The 21744-nt window shown below is 44.9% G+C and overlaps 2 protein-coding genes across 2 annotated transcripts; both read left to right on the plus strand.

The window, feature by feature from the left end:
- Positions 1-338: 338 nt before the first annotated feature.
- On the plus strand, positions 339-6531 carry LOC104070567 (alcohol dehydrogenase 1; the record flags this gene model as incomplete). The annotated part of the gene is made up of 7 exons (XM_009573117.1): positions 339-477; positions 2555-2642; positions 2751-2970; positions 3668-3928; positions 4419-4554; positions 5303-5441; positions 6494-6531. Coding segments are annotated over 7 exons (1008 nt in total), but the record flags the coding sequence as incomplete, so codon positions are not given.
- Positions 6532-10709: 4178 nt separating this feature from the next.
- Positions 10710-17548, plus strand: LOC104071017 (alcohol dehydrogenase 1 {ECO:0000250|UniProtKB:P80338}). The gene is made up of 9 exons (XM_009573106.1): positions 10710-10776; positions 12058-12159; positions 12364-12505; positions 12827-12914; positions 13030-13249; positions 13369-13629; positions 13915-14050; positions 16762-16900; positions 17524-17548. The coding sequence occupies exons 1-9, from the start codon at positions 10759-10761 to the stop codon at positions 17546-17548; spliced, it is 1131 nt and encodes a 376-aa protein (XP_009571401.1). The 5' UTR covers positions 10710-10758.
- Positions 17549-21744: the final 4196 nt, after the last annotated feature.

The raw sequence follows: 21744 nt of genomic DNA on the forward strand, positions 1-21744 counted from the left end.
TATAAATATTAGGAATAATTTATTTTATTCTGTTCTTCATATATAATTGTATTGCTAGAACATTGGCTCTGCCAGATAATCAATGACACTCCCTATAGAGCTCAGTAGTGCATAGCAAACATTCATAAAGGAGCCTTGCTTTGTAGATTACAGACTAATACAAGCCATGAAAATCATCAATCACACAAGCAAAAGTGTTTTACCTGTAGATTTATTGTGTGCGTATGTGATTTTGGAGGGAAGCAAATGACTTCTCCAAATATATGATATCATTTCACTTCCACATATGACATGACATAGTTAAATGCTGAAATACTCTTGTCTTTCCTCTAAATCAGATTGTGGCCACGGGAATCTGTCGCTCTGATGACTACGTGGTAACTGGTGCAATGGTTATGCCTCTTCCAATAATTCTTGGGCATGAAGCAGCTGGTGTTGTGGAGAGCGTTGGGCAGGGAGTAACTTCCATCAAACCAGGTATGAAACAGCACTGAACGCAAACCCTGTGCGTTTCCAGACTCCTGTTTAAGTCAAAGATGATTACATGCGTGAGTACTTGTATTGCAGAGGAAAATGTTCCAACTTTGAGTTTTTTCAAGGGTACCTTAAAGGACACTACGTGCCGTTTACATCTTTCTGTGTTCCCAATCTTGATTTATTTTCAGATTTTCTATTCACTTTCTTTTGGTTTTGGCAAAAACATCTGCAGCTTGCTTTCCAACTACATAGCACTTTTCCTGTCATTGGATTAAGAGCACAGGTTCTTTGCTGTTGGTCACAGGAAATCAGGTATTAGCTGCAGGTTCTTTAAACACAGTTTACACAGCTAATCTCTCTTAAGAATAAGGCAAAGCAAAGCACTAGACAACACATCAAAGCAACTTCTTTTAATTCTCCTAACAGCTAAATAATCCATTGACTTCAGTAGACCAGAGCTTAGGTCTCTCTGTTCAATTACTTCACTTTAAAAGTAGCAGGGCACTGGTAGGTAGCCGGCTTTGCTGGTGTGCAGCACCAGTGCAGGTGAGCCAGCACTGCGCCCGGAGGGCTGGATCGCTCTGAGGACACTTGTCGGGACCAGCTGCTCCTCCTGCTATACTCGCTTTGAACCACAGTGGGTAGGTAGAGAAGTCAGTGAAAGATGCTGATTTTCTTCCAACTGCTGCAAGATGAGGCGGGGTTTCGATACACTTTTACAGGACCGAACAAATTCTCACGAGGGCTAAATTATTAAAACAAAATACGCAGTGAACAAACTCCGCATAGAAATGCTCGATTTTATCCAGGCAGTTTGTTACAATACCTAAGTAGTTCACTTCTAATGCACCTCCGTACTTCCAGTGTCTTTGTTCGTACTGGCAGCAAGTATGAAGTCTGTCCAAAGGTTGGTATGTATGATAAGAAAAAGTTTTCATTAGAGATTTCTGCTTTAACTCCAAAGAAATATGTATATTGCAAATTTTAGTGACAGCTCTAACTGCTTTTTCTCTTACATCTGGGTTCATAAATCACTCTGTTGTCTAATTGTAGCTGCCATGTGCTTCCAGGTGAGCTGAAACAGCAGGCCTGAACACACATACACATGCACAAAATCACGCTTCTCAGATGTTGCTTAATTTACACCTTCAAGTTCTACAAAAGGCTCCAAGATGTGCCAAGTTTCTTTAGCAGAATGATTACTCAGCCCATGTCAGAGTTCTAAGTTAACTGAGGGTCGGGGCAGGGGGGGCATTTCATGTTTTGTAGGCATTTTCCATTTTTTAGCAGAAATCAGAGATTTCCCTTGACGTTGAAAAATGTGTCAAGGATTAGCCATATTTTAGAATTGCCAAATCACAACTTGATCTGTATTAGGGATTACCTGTTTAGAGATTATTAGGGATTTGCCACACATCGTTGCTGTGGAAAATGTGTAGCAGTAAAATATTGCACTGGGAAACTCTGTGCTACTTTGTTAATCATGCAATTGTGCTAGAGAATTAGAGATGTTTTCTTAGCTTGTGTGTGTCACAACTTCTCTGACAAGTATTTTACCTACCTTTACTCCATTGCAACAGTAATAGGACTGCAAATAGGAAAGAGACTCAAAAGGGCTGGCAAATTAATGCTTAATTTCCCATTCTTTGTATGCACAGTTTGCAGCCCTGTTACCTTGGCACTCCAATCTGCTGTCCTAGTGGATGTCAATTTTTACCTCAGTTTCTTTACCTGTGTATTACCATTTTCCTTTTAAGTAGAAGATGCAATAAACTGCTGAATGAATACTTCAGGAATTCCAGTAGCTAACACGGTTTTATGACATAGCTCAGACTCAGTTCTATGAAAGACACCAGGAGTTTTGCATATTGAAATTAGTTGTCATAACTTTGCCCTAATGATGTCCTTTATAACAGAGAGAGATGGTTTATCTTCCAAGGGCAGCAGAAGGAAATAAAACCAGCACTGCACTCCTAGTTTGTATTTGCTAGGGATTAAATACACTTTCTTCATGTTTTTACCTGGATGCGTCTTGTTTGCCTTTTTTAATCCTCTGTCATTACTGTTTTATTTCTAGGAGACGCGGTTATTCCACTCTTTGTTCCACAGTGTGGGGAGTGCCACAGTTGCTTAAACACCAACGGTAATCTGTGCAGTAAAATCAAGTGCGTTTTCCTGGGTTACCTACAACCCTTATTTGATTTTTATTTATACAAAACTGATCACATTCAACAGATTTCATTTGCCATTCTTTCTGGTCATCTTTCAAACAGCAAGGGTTCAGCTGCTGCATTAATGCCTGATGGCACCAGTAGATTCACCTGTAAAGGAAAAGCAATTCACCATTTTCTTGGTACAAGTACCTTCACTGAATACACAGTAGTGCATGAATATGCTGTAGCCAAAATCGATTCTGCTGCTCCTCTGGAAAAAGTTTGTCTAATTGGCTGTGGATTTTCAACTGGTTATGGGGCTGCTGTGCAGACTGCCAAGGTAAGTATCGTGGTGGGTGTTTCTGGTGTCTCATGGGGTCTGTTCAGGATTGTGTGGCCTGTGAGCGGGTCATCAGCATGGCAGCCAGGAGGTATAGACTGTTGAGTTCAGGGTGGAAAGAAGATACTAGTTCTCTCCCACTTCACTTTTTCTGTCTCTAAGGTACTCAGAAATCTCCAGTTCAAAATCCAGTAAAAATACTTATTACCATCTATTAAGTTTTCTCTCATAGCTTTATCACCCCTAGAAAAATGTTACAACAGAGCTGATCTGTTTTATTGTAACTTAAGTCTAGGAATACATGGAAGCCTATATATGCGACACTCCTAATTTGTAGCAATACATGAATGTGACTTTTACAGCTGGCACTGTCTCCAGTGGAGCGACACTACAGATCTTAACACCGCTGGACTATAAAGCATCATTAAAAAAAAGTGTCTCTGAACCTGAAGCTGAGACATGTAATGAAAACCTGGTCTCAGAAATGTATTTTAGCGGCAATTTATCTTAGTCACATGTAGGATTATAACAGTATAGCTGGCTACTGCACTAGTAGATATGCATGTGCAAATTCCTTCTCAGCAGGTAATCTCTAAATTACAAGAACTGGCTTAAGTGAAAACATGTTGATAATAAGAAAATGCATTGTACTTTACCTAGGCTGTAACAGTATGCCATGTTTATATGGTTATTATAGGTGGAACCAGGCTCCACCTGTGCCATCTTTGGCATGGGAGGAGTTGGCCTCTCTGTTGTCATGGGCTGCAAAGCGGCTGGAGCTTCCCGCATCATTGCCATTGATATCAATAGTGACAAGTTTGACAAGGCCAAAGAGCTGGGCGCCACAGACTGCGTCAACCCTAAAGATTTCAAGAAGCCTATTCATGAAGTGTTGATCGAAATGACCGGCCATGGTGTGGACTACTCCTTTGAGGTCATCGGCCATACCGAAACCATGGTATGCAATCAAAAGATGTGGTCAAATGAGGCATTAGCTTTTTACCTCTCTTTGCTAACCCACTAAGCACCAAGGGTGAGGAGCTGAGAGCCACTGGCAAAGTGTCAAGCTAACTTCAAACCTGTTAAGTCCAGCTATCTGCCACTGAGATGCAGGGACAGAAGCGTGCTCAAAAACTTAGGAAAGGGAACTTCAGTGTAGTACCCTGGCCTAACCAGGGTGGCTAAATTTCACATTGCCCACTATCTGCTTTCCAACAGTGGCTTATAACTAATGACTAAGACAAATCAGGGAAGGAGAACAAAGCTAGGACATATCGAATCCATGACAGCAGATACAATGGTGATACAATGGAAATTGTTTGATGTGGTTTCAGCTACAAAAAATGAATCGCAAGCTGAGCCCTGAGAGGAGGAGAAGGAATTCAAACTTTTGTACCCCAGCGGCAAATCTTGGATGACTCTGGGGTGTCCCTCTGTTTCAAATGCAGGTTGCAGCCTTGGCCAGTTGCCAACACAACTATGGAATCAGTGTGGTTGTGGGAATGCCCCCGGCAACACAGAAGATCACTTTCGACCCAATGCTCATCTTCACTGGTCGCACCTGGAAAGGGTCCATCTTTGGAGGTAAGGACTTGGAAAGATGTGATTTAACTGGCTTGGGAAACTTGTAAATCACCTTGAATGAAATGGGATATATCTAAATTCAATGCTTAGGTGAATTCCTTCCTATTGGAAGTAATACTAATAGCTATTTTGCTGACAAAGCAGCACAAAGCGAATTAATTATGGAAACTGTTAGTTAATGGTGAGAGGAGAGAGAAAAACCGAGAGGGAGGGAGGGGGGAAGAAGGGGGAGAGAAGAGGCAGAGAAAGACAAAGAAAGACATAAAAAGACAAAAAATAGAGAAAAGGGGGCATCCTACTATTTGAGACAGCTTTATCTAGTACTGCTTGTAAGAAAAAAGAGACCCATCCACCCCCTACCCCTCCCAATTTTGACAAGGCAGTCAAGTTTCCAGTCACCAACATGGATGTCAGCACTCTGGCTCTTGTATGATGTGTGATTTAGTGGACAATGTATTAATAGTCAAGTTGAATCAGTATTTAATGTGGGGGAAAGTTTGGATTCTGTAAAGATTCAAATTTTTACTGGCCTTCTACCAGTAAAGCACTTACTGGGTTTGTCATACGTAGAATAGCTGCACTTCATCACGTTTCCTGCTGGCACTCTGTAAAGGTAAAGACATGCTGCAACAGTTCATCATGCTATTCCGCTAGAGAAAGTTTATCTAAAAATTTAAGCTGCCATGAGTTTTATCTATTTTCACAAGCGTTTAACGTTTCATTATCCATTGTCTGTGGGTTTTTTCAGGCTGGAAGAGTAAAGATTCAGTCCCTAAATTGGTTGCTGACTACATGAAGAAAAAATTTGTTCTGGATCCATTAATAACCCACACACTTCCTTTCACTAAAATCAATGAAGGATTTGATCTGCTAAGGAGAGGGGAGAGGTAAACATTGTTTAATTGTAAAGATTCTATATAAATAACCTAAAGGAGCTGTACGGTAACATCGAGTATGACTTCGCGTGACTTTAGGACTAATTGCAGTGACTTCAGAGCTTTTCAAAAAGGAAAGTACTTTGTGCATATATACATTGCAAACTCAGAATTCAGCTCTCTTGCATTCCTCAAATATTGTGAGAGCTCAGCTCAGACTCTGTTTTCATAGGGTGTTGAAATCAGAAATATTGTTTGCCAGAGACACGTTTTACCATGGGAATAATTGAAAATTATCCTTGGCAGAAATGGGAAACGCATTTGTACACCTTAGCATGTGTGAGGACTACCCTTTCTGAAAGTTCTAGCCATTTATAACTTACACAGTCTGGAGAATTACATTCCTATTTTCTTTTCATTGTCATTAGCTAGCAGTTATTTTAGGTGTTACTTGCTTTAAATATAAAGTAACAGAAGAATTTAGCCCCTGAGGTTTGTTCTCAGGTTCTAACTATGCAGCACGCACTTCGTTTTTTGACTGTCCTTATTTTAGATGTGCTATAAAGTTAGTTTTAGATTTTAGTGTAACAAACAGGGGAAAGCGGTGAGGACAGAGACGCCATCAGCTTTGTTAAAACTGACAGTCAACCTGAAGACAGAGGCGTGTTGCAGCTGACTATTTTTACTAAGTGAAACACTTCAGTGTTTCAGCCCAGAATAAGCTGGGCTTATTCAGAGGTTACCCTTAGAGCCATTTGTAACTAGAAATATGTGTCTAAGCCCCGCTCCAAGGAATTCCCAGGCTATATTTGGTGATTAATTGCCAGGAGCCCTGGGCTTCATGAGTGAAGGCTTTGCAGTCTTGCATGAATTTTTTTCTCTGCATCTGCAGCAAGGTTTGCACATCTGCTCTGTCATTTTGCTGCAAGCTGGGGCTGGGGGGGCAGGGAGGGAGTACTCTGGTTGACAGCAATAGCCTAGATTTTCAGAGAAAACAGCAGTGTTTTGCTGATATTAGCCCAGGGGCTTTTCTACAATCACTAACTTGTAATTTCATATTGCAGTATTCGCAGTGTCCTGGTGTTTTAGGATTCCCAGTTGTTAAGCAGCAGATGGCTCAGCACCAGTACAAACTTCATTATCCTCCAATACAACTGATATGAAAGGTCTACAACCACCATCCTTGAATAAAAGAATCAAGCTCAAACCCCAGACTTGAAGCACAGCGTTTATAAATGAAATAATCTTTTTCCTCGTACCTCTTTCTCCTCATTCTTGCTTTAAATCCTCTGTATTGTGCTGCAATTTTCTTTTAATAGCTAGTTATGAATTACAGGACTTGCTGCCGTCACAGGTGTTATGAAATTTTTGGATTTTTTAAAATGACTTTTGATATGCAATCTTTTAATAAAAGAAAAACGAAGGAAACTGCTTCTTTGGGCCTTCATAACACTGCAAGCTTAACAGATTTGTGCATGCAGCTCAGCACAGTAAAACGCTACATCAGAACTATGTATCCATCCTGAATTATTTTAGCATTCTGTTACCTGATAGGCAAGGAAATTACTGCAGAGATTAAAATTTATGGTGACCACATGTTTGAATTAATAATTTCAGTAAATGATATTTAAGTCAATCATAGACTTAGGTACTGGAGAATGTCTCACCACTGGGTATTTTACCAAATTAACACTTCCAAGCATTTTATATAAAACTGCTGTCGTGGTGTTCTGTGTTGTGGTTTGTTTTTTTTTTTACCTTTGTACCTCTTTCTCGGGGATATTTCAGTTGTTTTATCAGTATGGTTTTAGATCTTTGGCCAATTTATACAAGTGCATCTGATGCTTGGGAAACAATGTGAAGAAATATGAATGTGCATCAAATATTGTTATTTGTTTCCATTAAATAAAGGGGAGGTTTCTTAACATTTACATGTGAATACAGAGTAAATGGGAAGAAACAGGCGACTGATAACAGTTCGCAAGAAATCAAACATAAAGCATCTGCTTTCTGCATTTGTAACGTGGAAACAGCAACAGAGTCTATTTCTATCTTGGTAAACATTGACTTATCTTTCAAAAGTACTAATCAGAGCTTGCAGGCACTCGCGTGCATGGTAGCTGGGTAGAAGAGCCTGTGAAGTAAGGGGAGTGTATGCTAATGATGACTGACTTGTTTGTGTCAGCAGAAAGTGTCCCTGAGCCCAGCTAGGTTAATGATTTGAGGATAAGTTTACCGAGAGATTAGACTTTAACAGAAGAAGTGTGTGTATAATAAACTCAGTTTACACAGCAATTAAGACCCAAACTTCAGTCATTTGTTTCTGTGGAGTTACCTGTCCAGTCAGATCTGAAGATTTTTTCTAGACCATAAAATAATTCTTTTCAAGTGCAGTTCAGTGGAAGAGCTCTGATCTCTTTCAAGGCAGGTTGTGTGTGAATCAACAGTGTGAACTGCATCACTATTCAAAACAGAAGGAGAGGGGGTTTAATTCCACTTCATTGATCTCACCGGCAGTAACTTGGATTTAGCAGAAACAAGAGCATAATAATATCTCAATTCTCAGAGTACTCTAACAAAATGTTTTCTGTGGAGGCCAAGCTAGTTCATTGTACCAGCTAAGGTATGTTCAGCTCATGACTTAAACAGAAGCCAAAGAATGCCTGTTTAAACCTAGCTTGTGAGGACAGAAAGAAGGAGCATGGAGAGGTAAAGTATCCCCCATACGCCAGATACATGTTTTTCCCAAGGCATTCCTTATTGCATGAAGGGTAGAGAATATAACAGCATGCTTCAGAGCAGAAGAAGGAAAAAAAATAGAGCTGGGGAATAAAGTACAATGAACCTCCTCGCTTCAGGCTCATGCAAAGCCTGTTTCTGTTGTTGTAATCTGCCAAGCATAGTAAACATCTGCTGTTAGTATCCTTACTAGGATAGTTGCTGGGGTCCAAAACAATAAACCCATGAAATCATTCTTGTTAGGGGCATTTTATAAGGCAGCAATCTAGTTCTGTCTTCACATGGAGGAATGAAGTGGCTCCTGACTGGGGAACGACAAATAGTTCATACTGTCCTAGAGTATTTCTCCCTGCAGGTCCCCAACCACACTCAGCTGAAGATTAATTTGTTTGTGTGATTGTGCAGCTCTGGACAGCATGTTTCTGACAGACCTTCCCCATGGCTCTCTGACTCTGAGGTACTGCAGGTGGGTTCAGGGCCACATGCAGTGGCTCTGTGTGAGCCTCCGTTTAGGGGCTTTCCTGTGAATGAGCAGGGTCCACACTCCCCATCAGAGTACAATCTGTCCACTAGCACATGACAACACTATGAAAAAATCCACAAAAGCCATGAAAAATCCCAAGAGACAAATTCTGTCTGACAAAGCACAAATGGTGTTTCCTCAGACCTTAAACTACACCAGTCTTTATGGAACATCACTTGGCTTCGCATACAGCTGAGCACTCCCATGTTTCTGCTCTCCCACCGCATCCCACCCACCCAGCAGGACACAGCACAGGACAGTTGTGCAGCTCCAGCAGCGCGTGCTCCAGCATGCAGAGACACGTGCTGTGCAGCTCTGTTTTTACATGCTTGTAAGATCATCCTCATGACCGTGCATCACCGGCAAATGATCATTCCCATGCAGTATAATCCCCTCTATTGCTTCCAGCTTATCAGATGGAGAGCATGCCTCCCAGTAATAAAAACCACTGTGCTGCACAGATAGTTGGGAGATGACAGGTCAATGTTTTGTTCAAGGGCTGTCACATCTGCTGCTCAGGACAAGTGAAACAAATTTTTCTCTTGCAAAATACATAAATCATACCACAAGTCATGATAGATTTTTTTTTTTTTTTTTAAAATGCAGCAGGCAGACCACGCTGAATATTGAAAACCTTAAAAACTTCATTCTAAAAATCCTTATTCCAGGGAAATTATACATCACCAGCACTCACACCAAAGGTGTGCAGAGATGTACAAAAAAGTAGATGTTTCTTGGGAAAAACTGCTAAACATCCCTGTGCACCTGAAATACAGATCAAAATGATCCACAAGTGCATGGCCACTCTAGTGCCAGGTGCTCACCTCCATGACAGCAGCACGGCAGCACTTGCCACCATCACCTAGAGGTTGGGCTTGACCAGCGAGGCTGGGGAACAGGCTGCCCAGCAGCACTTCCACGCAGCTGGAGCCACTGTGACACCACAGGGCCACCATGCCCCGGGCAAGAGCTCAGCCAGCTGTGGGGGCACGGTAGCGCTGCTGGTCTGCATCGGTGAAGCCGGAGACAGGTTCAGGGGATTCGGGAGGTGGGGGTTCAGCCTTGCAACATCAAGTGCTGCTGCTGCGGCTGACCTTCCCTCTCGCCCCATGAAACAGGGCTGGGACACGCAGTAGCAAGCGCCCACACAAAACTCTCCAGGCAGTTCCCTGAACACATAAACCTGGGGCTGATGTCTTCCCAAGTGCAGAAGCAGTTTCCAAACCTGAGGGTCACACACAGGGTGCTCATCTTAGCCTGGTCCTCCAACAAGGTCTCGCTCATCCAATCTCCTATAAATCTCACCCGATGCCTCAGCAGAAACAGATCTGTGAGAACCAGGAGAGCGCGGGGGAGTGAACCCCCTTGCAAACCTGGTTACACACAAGTGAAACAAATGCGTCCTTGGAAAAGCCCCCCCTTCCTGACATTCTCCCCTTACTACCCAGGTGAAAATAGCTGCAATACAACAGACAGTTAAGCTTCACTCCAAAAGGGCAGTATGGTGTGTTTGTCCACCATATCATGTTTTCTCTGACGTCTTTCTCTTTTTTTTAATTTTTAATCCTTTCGCAAACACCTTGATGTGAACTGCTGCCAGGTCAAATGCTACCCCTTGGCAGCAAGGGAACCCGAGGAGCGAATCTCCTCCCTCCACACCCGCCGGCAGCAACCGGAGGAGAAAAATCTCGCTGAGCTCTCTGTGCCTTTCATGCAGGGAGGGCAGGCCATGGCCGAAGGCAGAGCCACCAATAAAAGCCTCCCCGGTGGACTTCTGCCCACTCCCCGTGGAGCGTGACTGCCGCCCATCAGCAGCTCCCTGCCGCTATCCAGCTCCTCTACTCAACACTCGCCGTGCTCCTCAGCGTCCGGCATCGGACACAGAGGAACCTCCGCTCCCCGCTCTCCGGCGAAGGCCCCACAGCAGGACACCCTCCACGCTCCCTGCCTCCCCCGGCAGCTGCCCAGGAGTGCTCCAGCTGGGCCATTCGCACGGGGCTTTGGCCAGACGGGCGGCAGCTTCCCTCCAGCCTGCTGCAGCGACGGCAACAGCTCTGCTAAGACCACATGGCCACTTCTGGAAAAGTAAGGACAACTCATTTCCCGTCTTCCTTTCCGAGGTGCCCGGCTCTTGGGGAAATATTCTGCAAACGGCTCAGCCTGCGCACCTCTACTGCGCACCCAGTTTCCTCTGACCTTGCTCCCGCAGCCCATCCAAACCCCTTTGAATTACACAAGCTTCTGCTTTCATATAACTGCACATGTTGGTACCTGCGTTAGGTAGTGCATTCCTCTCCTGTTCTGCTGAGCAGCTCAGAAATGAAAATACCGTGTCGTACCACTCTGAAAAACACCCACCCGCTCAGCCCCGCTTTGCGCTCCCGCTTTGGCAGGGAAACAGCTCTTCAGAGGTGCAGCCTTGCAGCCACTCATCTCTTGCATTCAACTTTTTCCTTGGCAAAACCCCTTTCAAGCTGGAAGCTGAATTTTGCTGACATCAAACCAGCTCTGGGGTGATTGGCTTGGGGTTTGAGAGATGCCACACACAAATCATCCCTTCGGCATGGGAAAAAATTATCCAGTTGCCAGCCAGACGGGGATCGTTCCTTAACCCCTCTTAGGTACCTTCAGCCCAGTATTTTACAAGACCGTACAGCAAAGCTTGTAACAGGCGTTTCCACCGGTACTAGAAGTGCTGTCCTTCTGGCCTGAAGACACAAAAGCGCACATGTTGCTGTCAAATCTGCCCAGTACACCAGAGTCTCTTTCCTTCAGGGATCTTCACCTACCAAAAGTCAGCTTGGAACCCACTTGGTACTCACGCGGCAAAGAGGAGAGGGGCCAGAGCTGTCTTCACCTTCCCCTTAGCACAGACTAGCCAAAGGCTGGGCAGGGCACCAGCATCGGGTGCTGTCGGGAGGATACCCCCCCGCAGGGCCGCAGCTCTCCCGTGCTGCAGCAGCTCGGCCCTGCTGCCCCGGGGTCACCCCCAGAGCCCTCTCCCACAGACACAAGGCAGGCAGGTTTTTCCAGGTCCACGATCCCAGGAAAAACACAAGCCTTACCCTCTACGGACTGGTCACTTCATCTTTGCATTTCACACCTCACCAGTCTTTATTGAACATCACTTGGCTTCGCGTACAGCCGAGCGCTCCCGTGTTTCTGCTCTCCCACCGCATCCCACCCACCCAGCAAGTCCCCCAGGAAAGAGCACAGGACAGCTGCGCAGCTCCAGCAGCGCACACTCCAGTGCGCAGAGACGCGCGCTGTGCAGCTCTGCTTCAGGTGATTGTAAGACGACCGTCCCCGACCGTGCGCCAAAGGCAAAAAATTCCCATGCAGCGTAATCCCCTCTGTTGCTTCCAGGTTATCAGATGCAGAGCTGCCGTTGCCTGGGCCGTGGGCAAGCCACTCTCTGTCGAGGAGGTGGAGGTTGCACCTCCAAAGGCAGGTGAAGTCCGTATCAAGGTAAAAACACATTTCAATATTTTTTTTCTGCCTTGTGGGAATTGCTTTTCTTGTGGTTATACCTTGAATATACCTGTCAGAGATCTGTGTCCACTAATAGGCCTTAATTGTCCAGAGAAGCCCCGTAAAAAATCCTTCCACAAACTGGGTTAAACAGAGGCCAGGCCATTTCTAAAGCTCATCTGCTCTTTCTTCTCCAAACAGATTGTAGCCAGTGGCATCTGTCGCACAGATGACCACATTCTGGAAGGTTGCTTTCCTAATGTGGATTTCCCAGTTATCCCAGGCCACGAAGGAGCTGGGATTGTGGAAAGCGTTGGAGAAGGAGTGACCTCTGTGAAACCAGGTAAGACACACGCACAAGCACACGCCCAGGAGTCAGCTCTCAAAGCGGATGAGGCTGCCCAGAGCTCAGAAACTCCCCCCTGCTCCTGCGTCAGTGGCTCAAAACCTGAGTGCACACTTATTGCACTGGCCTGTCACATACACTTTCCTGGTCTATTCCCCACACACACGAGTGGGGCTCTGAGCATTTCCTCCTGACAGAGAAAGCAGAGGGTTCGTGGTAGGATGCTGCCACCAGAAAGCTCAGCAGAGGCGTCCCAGCAGGCAGCACCTCAGGGCCTGCTGAGCGAGAGGCACCTAACAGGGACCCGCTTTCTTGCAGGAGACAAAGTCATCCCCCTTTGCCTTCCACAGTGCGGGGAATGCAGCTTCTGCCTGAATCCCGAATCCAACTACTGCCTGAAGTCCCAGTGAGTTTGCTTCTTCTTCCCCTACACTTAAATGCGGTCGGCTGTCCGTCAACAAATCTGACAACCCCACGGGTGCTTTACTTGATGAATAACAAATGTATGCACCTCCCAACAGTCTCTCTGAACCACAAAACCTGCTGCCTGACAAGACCAGCCGGTTCACTTGCAAAGGGAAGCGGATCCACCACTTCCTGTGGGTCAGCACCTTTGCAGAATACACCGTGATCCCAGAGTACGCTGTTGCGAAGATAGATGCTGCTGCACCTCTGGACAAAGTCTGCTTGCTCGGCTGTGGGTTTCCCACAGGCTATGGGGCTGCCATCAACACCGCCAAGGTTGGTATTCAGCCACGTCGAGCACAAGCACCCCACAGCCGCCCTCGCACCCTCACCAACCCTGTACAACAGAAAGCTCCTCTTCACGCTGGAGACTCACAGGGCCCCATCTTGTGCAGGTAAAACCAGGCTCCACCTGTGCCGTCTTCGGTGTCGGAGGAGTTGGCCTCTCTGTTGTCATGGGATGCAAGGCGGCTGGAGCTTCCCGCATCATTGCTGTTGATATCAACAAAGACAAGTTTGCCAAGGCCAAGGAGCTGGGAGCCACCGAATGCATCAGTCCTCGGGACTTCAAGAAGCCCATCCAGGAGGTGCTCACTGAGATGACTGGTCATGGCGTGGACTACTCCTTTGAGGTCATCGGGCATGCGGATACCATGGTAGGTGGCATTTCAGCACGTGTCCTCCCTCCCAGCTCATTCACAGGCTCCCATCAGGGCAAAATTCACCCCAGCAGGCAGTTCCTTACCTGCCGTCTGCACTACTGGGCACATCTTTGCCCAGAAAGGCAGCCTATTGGCTTTAGGAGAAAATGATGTACGAGTCTCAGGACAGGCACTGAGCTCTCCAAGATTACCAGGGAGGGGCAGATGGCTGCACAGAAAGAATGCTTTTTCTGACAAACTCATCAGCGCGTTCTCTAATTCACCTGCCTGTCCCATCAGACTGCTGCCCTGGCCTCCTGCAATATGAACACTGGCGTCTGCGTGATGGTTGGGGTACCAGCTCCTGGTTCAGTGATTTCCATCGATCCTATGCTTCTGCTGTCTGGGCGTACATGGAAGGGGACTCTGCTTGGAGGTATGAAACTCAAGAAAACATTTTGGACATTTCCATCTTTTCCTTTCATGGTAGTTCCCAAATCATAGAATCACAGCATGGTTTGGGTTAGAAGGGACCTTCAAAGTCAAACCCCTTTGCTGTGCGCAGGGACATCTTGCACTAGAACAGGTTGCTCAAAGCCTCATCCAACCTGACCTTGAACACTTCCAATGATGGCACGTACACAACTTCTCTGGGCAACCTGTTCCAGTGTCTCACCACCCACATCATAAAAAATTTCCTCCTTGTGTCCAATCCAAATCTACCCTCTCTCAGTTTAAAAACATTGCGCCTTGTCCTGTCACTACAAGTCTTTGTAAAATGTCTCTCCCCATCTTTCTTACAAGCCTCCTTTAAGCAGTGAAAGGCCACAATAAAGTCTCCCCAGAGCCTACTCTTCTCCAGGCTGAACAATCCCAACTCTCTCAGCTTTTCTTCATAGGAGAAGTGTCAGCCCTTTGACCATTTTCGTGGCCATGCTCTGGACCCGCTCCAAGAGGTCCATGTCTTTGTTGTGTTGGAGGCCCCAGAGCTGGACACAGTACTCCAGGTGGGGTCTCACAAGAGTGGAGTAGAAGGGGAGAATCACCTCCTTCGACCTGCTGGCCATGCTTCTTTTTAATGCAGCCCAGATACAGTTGGCTTTCAGGGCTGCAAGTGCACATTGCTGGCACACGTCCAATTTTTCACCCACCAGTATTCCCAAGTCCTTCTCTGCAGGGCTGCTCTTAATCCATTCATCCCTCACTCTGTCCTGATACTGGGGATTGCCCCAGCCCAGGTGCAGGACCTTGCACTTGGCCTTGTTGAACTTCATGAGGTTCCCATGGGCCCACTCCTCAAGCCTGCCAAGGATGAAATCCCTTCCCTCAACTGCACCACTCAGCTTGGTGTCATCTGCAAACTTGCTGAGGGTGCACTCAATCCCACTGTCTATGTCACTGATGAAGATATTAAACAGTATTGGTGCCAGCACGGACCCCTGAGGAACACCACTCCTTACTGGTTTCCACTTGGACATTGAGCCATTGACTGTTTGGATGGGGCCATCCAGCCAATTCCTTATCCATCTAACAGTACACCCATCAAACCCATATCTCTCCAAAATAGCAGCAAGAATGTTGTGGGGGACCGTATCAAAGGCCTTACAGAAGTCCGGGTAGATGACATGCGTAGATCTTCCCTTGTCTACTGACACAGTCACTCCAGCGTAGAAGGCCACTAGGTTAGTCAGGCATGATTTGCCCTTGGTGAGCCATGTCACCTCCCTGTCTTCCATATGCTTCAATGTATCTTCCAGGAGGATCTGTTCCATAATCTTACCAGGCACGAAGGTGAGGCTGACCGGTCAGTAATTGCCAGGGTCCTTCTTTCACCCTTTCTAAAAATGGGTGTGATGTTTCCCCTTCTCCAGCCACTGGGCGCTTCGTTTGACTGCCACAACTTTTTAAATGTGATGGAGAGTGACATGGCAACTACATCAGCCAATTCCCTCAGGACTGTGGGATGCATCTCGTCAGGTACCATGGACTTAACGTATGTCCAGGTTCCTGAGGTGATCTCAAACATGATCTTCACTTCTGATGAGAAGGACTTCATTCCCCTGCCTTGAAGTTCAGGGACTTGAGAGATGTGGGAAGAGAGATTACTATTGAAAACTGAGGCAAAAAAATTGTTGAGTACCTCAGCCTTCTCCATGTCTGTGGAACAGGTACCCTTCAGTGCATATGAATAATTCTCCCCTTGAAAATAAGTTTTCCCACCTGAGCAATGTCCTCAGCTGTAGGACAAAAGATGCTTTTCCTCATAGTCATTATTCACTAACCTCTTGGTCACCAAGAATATTTCAAGCTTGGCAATGTCCCAGGAAGCCTCTTTGAGAGGGCTTTCCAGAAAAAAAACCCCACAACTAAACAGGGGCGCTGCATTTCCACTGTATAGATAGGCATGAAACATGCTAATAAACCTGTAACTATTTCATACAGTTCAACACAGTTCAACACAACAGTCTATGCTAACCGGAGACTAAAATGAGGACACAACCACTCTCCTCCGAAGGAGAGGAAAATTGCTCACAAGATAAAGGCACCAGTACTAGTCGCTCAGTCCTGAGTATGTGTAGGAAGATCATAATGTCCCATGAAAGCAATTCCTTGTTGCCCCACTAATACCTTCCTGTTGCACCTTGCTCTCTCCTTCCACTACAAGACTCCTCTTCCCTCTTCCACTCTCTCGCTTTCTCTCATCCCCGCCCCTCCATCACACACGTATCCGCTACCTGGCCTTTCAGCGGTGGCCACTCTCACACGCTCCCCTCGAGCCCCAGCAATTGATCTCAGCTTGCATTTCACTGCAGTGTAAGTGCTTCTGTCTTATGCCAGAGGAGGGGCTGGTGCAGCTCAAGGACCTTCTCACTCCCTCCAGCTACACCCCCAGCTCAAAGAAGGGACCCTCTCATCTTTAGCCTCATCCTATTAATTTTGATGCATTCCGAGAAGTAGCTACCGCACTTTACAAGGGCACCGCCTCAAATATATTTTACAGGTCAGCACAGCCTGGTAGAGGGGACAAGCCCCTGGTCGACTCTGATATTCTGGTCAGAGAAGAGCTGCTACACTGTTGGCAAACATTACCTTACCAAAACAGCGTTTCTCCGATTATTCACTGCAGGTGCTTTCTCCCATTTCTAGATTGGAAGATGAGAGATTGTATCCCCAAATTAGTTTCCAGCTATTTGGAGAAGAAATTCAACTCAGACTTGCTGATCACGCACACGCTGCCAATTGCTAAAGTGAACGAGGGATTTGAGTTGTTACGTACAGGAAAAAGGTGAGACCCTGACTAGCAGGAGCAAGATACAGCAAATGCCACCTCCACCTAAAATTCAAACAGTCCCAACACTCTGGCAGGCAGAGCATGCAATACTGCCTTCTCAAAAAGCATCCAAGCCTTTTGAGGAAGCAGGGCCCAGAGCCGTGTGTTGGGAAGATCTGCCGTAACCCAGAGGGAAGAGCCCGCACTCAGCACAGGGAACCCTCCGGCTCATGGTTCAGCTCAGCAGAGATTCCGCGGCACTGACTGAAGCCAGCACAGACCCTCAGACACCACACCTCAGAGGACTGTTTGAAAACACAGGACAGGTGAAAGAGAACGAGGAGTAAGGGGCATCATTGGCGACAACAGCATAAAAGCCAAAGGAAGGAAGAACATATCTTACAGCTGCAGCACAAGAGCTTTGGGGAGCAACAAGGTGCCTTAGCTCCTGAGGGGTTCCTTTCAGCAGGGTTTTGAAGGCTGCCCTGTTGCTGCACGTCTCATGCAACTGAGTTAGGAAGAGGCTGGATGAGAAAGAAGGCGGCTGGTCCTTAGGCACACATGCCTGCCCCGCTGCCTGCTCCCTAACACCCACAGCCACAGCACCTGTAACTCCTCCTTTCCTTTCCACTTTTTAGTATTCGCAGCGTCCTGCTTTTTTGAAGGACACGGCCATGGGAAGCTGAGCGGAGGGACCAGCGCAGCAGACCACCTGCCTTCTCGCCCAGCACCTCACTTTGTGGGGCGCAAGGAGACGAGAATGAGGAACTTGCCGACGTGGGTGCCGCTGTGCCAGCGCTCCCACGCCCGGCCGAGACTCCAAGGGACGCCTCTCCCGAGAAAACACTTCTACCAATAAAGGGTTTCAATCAAACTCGTCCCATGCAGTGCATTCAATCAACAGAGGTCCTACGGGGCAGGAGGAGCTCTTCCTCATACCACAGGTCCTTCCATCACACCCCTTGTCTCAGCAGCAAACAACTGCCTTTGCCCCCTCCACTGCTGCTGCTTCCCACCTTCACGCACCTTACACACTTACGCCCACACGTCTCTGCCCCCATCTCAGCTGGGTGAACGCTGCAACCCCAACCAAAGTACAGCAGTGAAATGACAGCTGCTGCTGCTGCTGTTCTCTGGTCTCACTCACAGGACCAAAATGTCTTTTGCTACATGAGGTTATCCTCAGGTAAAAGCTGTCACTCCAGCCCCTTTCATTTAAACATGAAGTTTTCTTATCACATTACTTTGTCCTATTCTTTCCTAATTTTCCCTTCTTCAATTCACATTTGTCATCTTTAGATCCTCTGGCCTCCTGAGCTCAGTCTGGTGGCTTTTCTCCTGATCTAGTTTTGTTCTTGATAACAACCTCAGAGATATACACCGATTGGAACCAGGAGGAGAAATTACAAGTGCATTTGTGTGCCACGATGTGTAAATGTGAGTGCTACGGGTACTATACCTAGACTTTCAGAAAGTAAAAAGCAAAATTCTCCTTACATTGCAGTAGTGCAATTCAATAGGAGCTACCAGGATCACAACCTGGATCACAAATTAAATTTGTTCTGTGCACAAAAGGAAATGCAAGGATATGATCCTTATGGGTCCCTTCCAGCTTGAGATATTCTAGGATTCTATGATTTTATGATAACATGGACTCAAAATTAGCAATTGCTGTAAGATTCCTGTTCTCTATTTTAACACATTTTTACCCTCATTCTCCTTCACTAGGATGAATAGAATCAATTGTACATATTTAATAGACCTTTATCAATATTTTTGTTATACCTCTTCAGTATATAATATGTTGGGTGGATCTAACTCCCACATTCCTTACATCATTTGCCTCCTCCCCCTTCCATTTTGTATGAGGTATACAATATCTTTGTTCTAATGGAAATTAAAGCAACAGGGCACCTTAAAAAATAGCGAATTATCAATCTTGCTAACAAATGCAAAGCCGTATCTGCTAGGATATGATCTAGTGTGCTTCATAGTAGAAGTGCAAAGATTGTCTCTGAAACTGGTGCCCAGTTACACTGAAGACAAAAAATTAATGCTGAGGCATTAATAAAGGCATTAATATCTGCCTTTGTCTTTTAATTAAAAACTATTGAAGGGTTTGAACTACTGCAGGCAGGGGAAAAGATAAGATTTGTACTTAGCCCTCGTAACTGCATTTCAGTCTATTCCACAAAGTGATTTCTGTCAAATATTCTTCTATTTTTCCACCACTTTGATACAGACAGGAAACAAACATAACACACAGAGGGGGCCAGAACACTGACTACCAAGATAAAGACAAAGACCTTGAGGCCTGTGCCTATGTGTACAAACATCTGACCTAACATCAGTTATTAAAACTTGCCTGATACGTGAACACACGTAGCAAGTCAAGATATGAAATATTGTTTAACACAGATACACAGTATCTGTCATTAAAAAGTTAATCATTAAATCCACGCCTACTGACATACAAGTTTGATTTTATTTTCCCTCTATTAATTGGATAAGAAAAAAACCATCCTCCTTTCTTAAGGTATACACAAAGCTGCACAGCAACAGGATCTCAGTATCAACTCCCCACCATATTCACATACATTTCAAATGTTTTGCAGAGATGCCAGCTACCCATGGCACTTCACAACTGCAAGCAGGGCAGTCAGCAATTCTGAAATCTATGTTGTCTTCACATCAATGCTGGGTTTGCAAGTTTGATGGAGGAGAGCATCACATGGATGTGTGAAAGACCTTTTTACAACAATTTTGTAGGCTATAAGCTCAACAGCAGAGACTGGACATGTCCTAAGAGGCATGAAATACCAGTACATGTAGCACTGTTCATATTTATGTCCTTATGTGTGAGATGAAAACATAAGCCATATGTATGGAATGTTACTAGGAAGCAGCTGAATTATTTCATTATCTGTCACAGTATTTGTAAAATTTGTTGTTTTAAACTTCAAACACTAGCAACCATATGGGATATCAACCATACAGCATTTGTTCTCTGGAGTTGCTCTCCAACTCTTGCACAATGTAGAAAACTGAATGGTAATCAAAACCAACTAAAATAAGGCTCAAAAGCTGTGTAAAGTGGGTCTGTCCAAACAGCTTAAAGGATATTTTTGTTTTCAGCTAAGCACTTAAACATCAGTCCATGTTCAAAGTGGAGTGAAGATTGCAAAGCACATGAAAGCAACTAATCCTGGAGAAGAACCACATCTTTGCTCTACCAAATCTGGTGAGTGAACTGACAGGACAACAGGCATGAAGGACATGTGAATCACTTGTAGAGCTCAGTGTCCTAAGCATGAGTCTGCAGAGTAATGCCTTCCTGATTTATGAATGCTGCATTTTTTTTCTGACTAGACCTAATCTTTTTTGCATCCTAATGTTAACAGATGTCTCTTGATCTTTTCAAAGTATTACTATCAGTATATCTATCATTTTGTTCAACAGCTAAGGAGTTGAGTTCTGCTCACTATGGCATTCTAAATGGTTCCTGATGCGAGAAAGGTTTTTATGTCATTATTGGTAGTCTTCTAGGAAATTATACCATTCCTTAGGTATACAAAAACGTCCTGTCAGCCACACGGAATGAGGATTCCTTTCTAGTGGACAGGCCTTTTCTAGTCTATCATTTCCTTCTACACCAGAGCTGGTGGGATCATGAAGGTCCTCAAGGCTGAATTAGGCACGTGGAAACTTACTTTCATTACAGACAACACGAATTCTTGCACAGCAGGCCCAGGAATGGGAGAGGGACCGGCAGAAGGATGAACTGGCTTTCAGTGCTAACTGTCTTTTCAGTGGGCTAAGCAGTTAAGGGTGAAGAAAAAGGGAAGCATGGAGCAGAGAGGTAGGGAGAGAACACAGGTATAAAGAGATACAACACCTGAGCAAAGATTTTTATTTTAAGTTGAAAAGAGCTCTTATTGCTTTTTCTAAGAACCTGCAAAATTTCAAAGCTATAATCAATATATGGCATTTCTGACATGCTGGGGTCAAGTTCACATGTGTGACTAGGAAAAACTGATTATCTCTACTGGCATTTAACCATGTCATCTCCATTTTTAACCTCTTCATCCATCATCCTTCTGTTCCTTTTATCAGTCTCTCCTTGGCAGCAGCTTAAAGTTGAGTATATGATAAGTCTAGTGATTCTAGCTGGTTGCCAAAGTACACATAACAACCATGTGCATTCAGTATTTTAATGTGTGGCATTTCTTTCCAGAGTAGCAATGGGAAGAACACATTGCCCTTTGTAGTGGTTTCCAAACTTACCTGTTTCACCTACAATTCTGTTCTAATCAATTCTACTGCTCAGTTTCTTTGAAATAACAAAAAGACCATCTCTTATAGAATATAAACGCAGACTCAGCAGTCTAAAACTATCATCAATAAAACACCAGTAGATTTATGCAAGATATATTTTAACCCAGAAAAATATTTAATACTCTGTCCTAGCAAACAGTTTATATGGTCAATAAGCCCATATATGAGATTGCAAAAATCAAAAGGAAACAAATGGGTTTGCTCCATAACATGTACATGAAGCATCGGAGTATCAAACATTGTTCTCTACTGATGCTTACGTACTGTTAGAGGTGTTAGGGTGTTAGAGCACCCAGCCCTGAACAGACCATCACTTAGAATATTTCCGTTTTCTGTTTGAGTATTTGTGACTCCGTACTGTTTTCTTATACTTGAGAGATGACAATCACACACCATTTCTCATCAAGTGTCCCCTTTACAGGTCTTTCACATTGTAGAAGTAACACAAACACAAATGTCAATCAATCTTTGCTTCTAGAACCATGCAAACTAGCACTATGTAAATGTAGTATATTAACTGAATA

The sequence above is a fragment of the Fulmarus glacialis genome, unplaced genomic scaffold (assembly GCF_000690835.1).
Source record: "Fulmarus glacialis isolate BGI_N327 unplaced genomic scaffold, ASM69083v1 scaffold4820, whole genome shotgun sequence".
Classification (NCBI taxonomy): domain Eukaryota; kingdom Metazoa; phylum Chordata; class Aves; order Procellariiformes; family Procellariidae; genus Fulmarus; species Fulmarus glacialis.

Coding starts and splice junctions, on each gene's coding strand:
- LOC104071017 (XM_009573106.1), top strand. Junction 12,506..12,826: donor AGTGACCTCTGTGAAACCAG/GTAAGACACACG, acceptor GCTTTCTTGCAG/GAGACAAAGTCATCCCCCTT. Junction 13,630..13,914: donor TCGGGCATGCGGATACCATG/GTAGGTGGCATT, acceptor CTGTCCCATCAG/ACTGCTGCCCTGGCCTCCTG.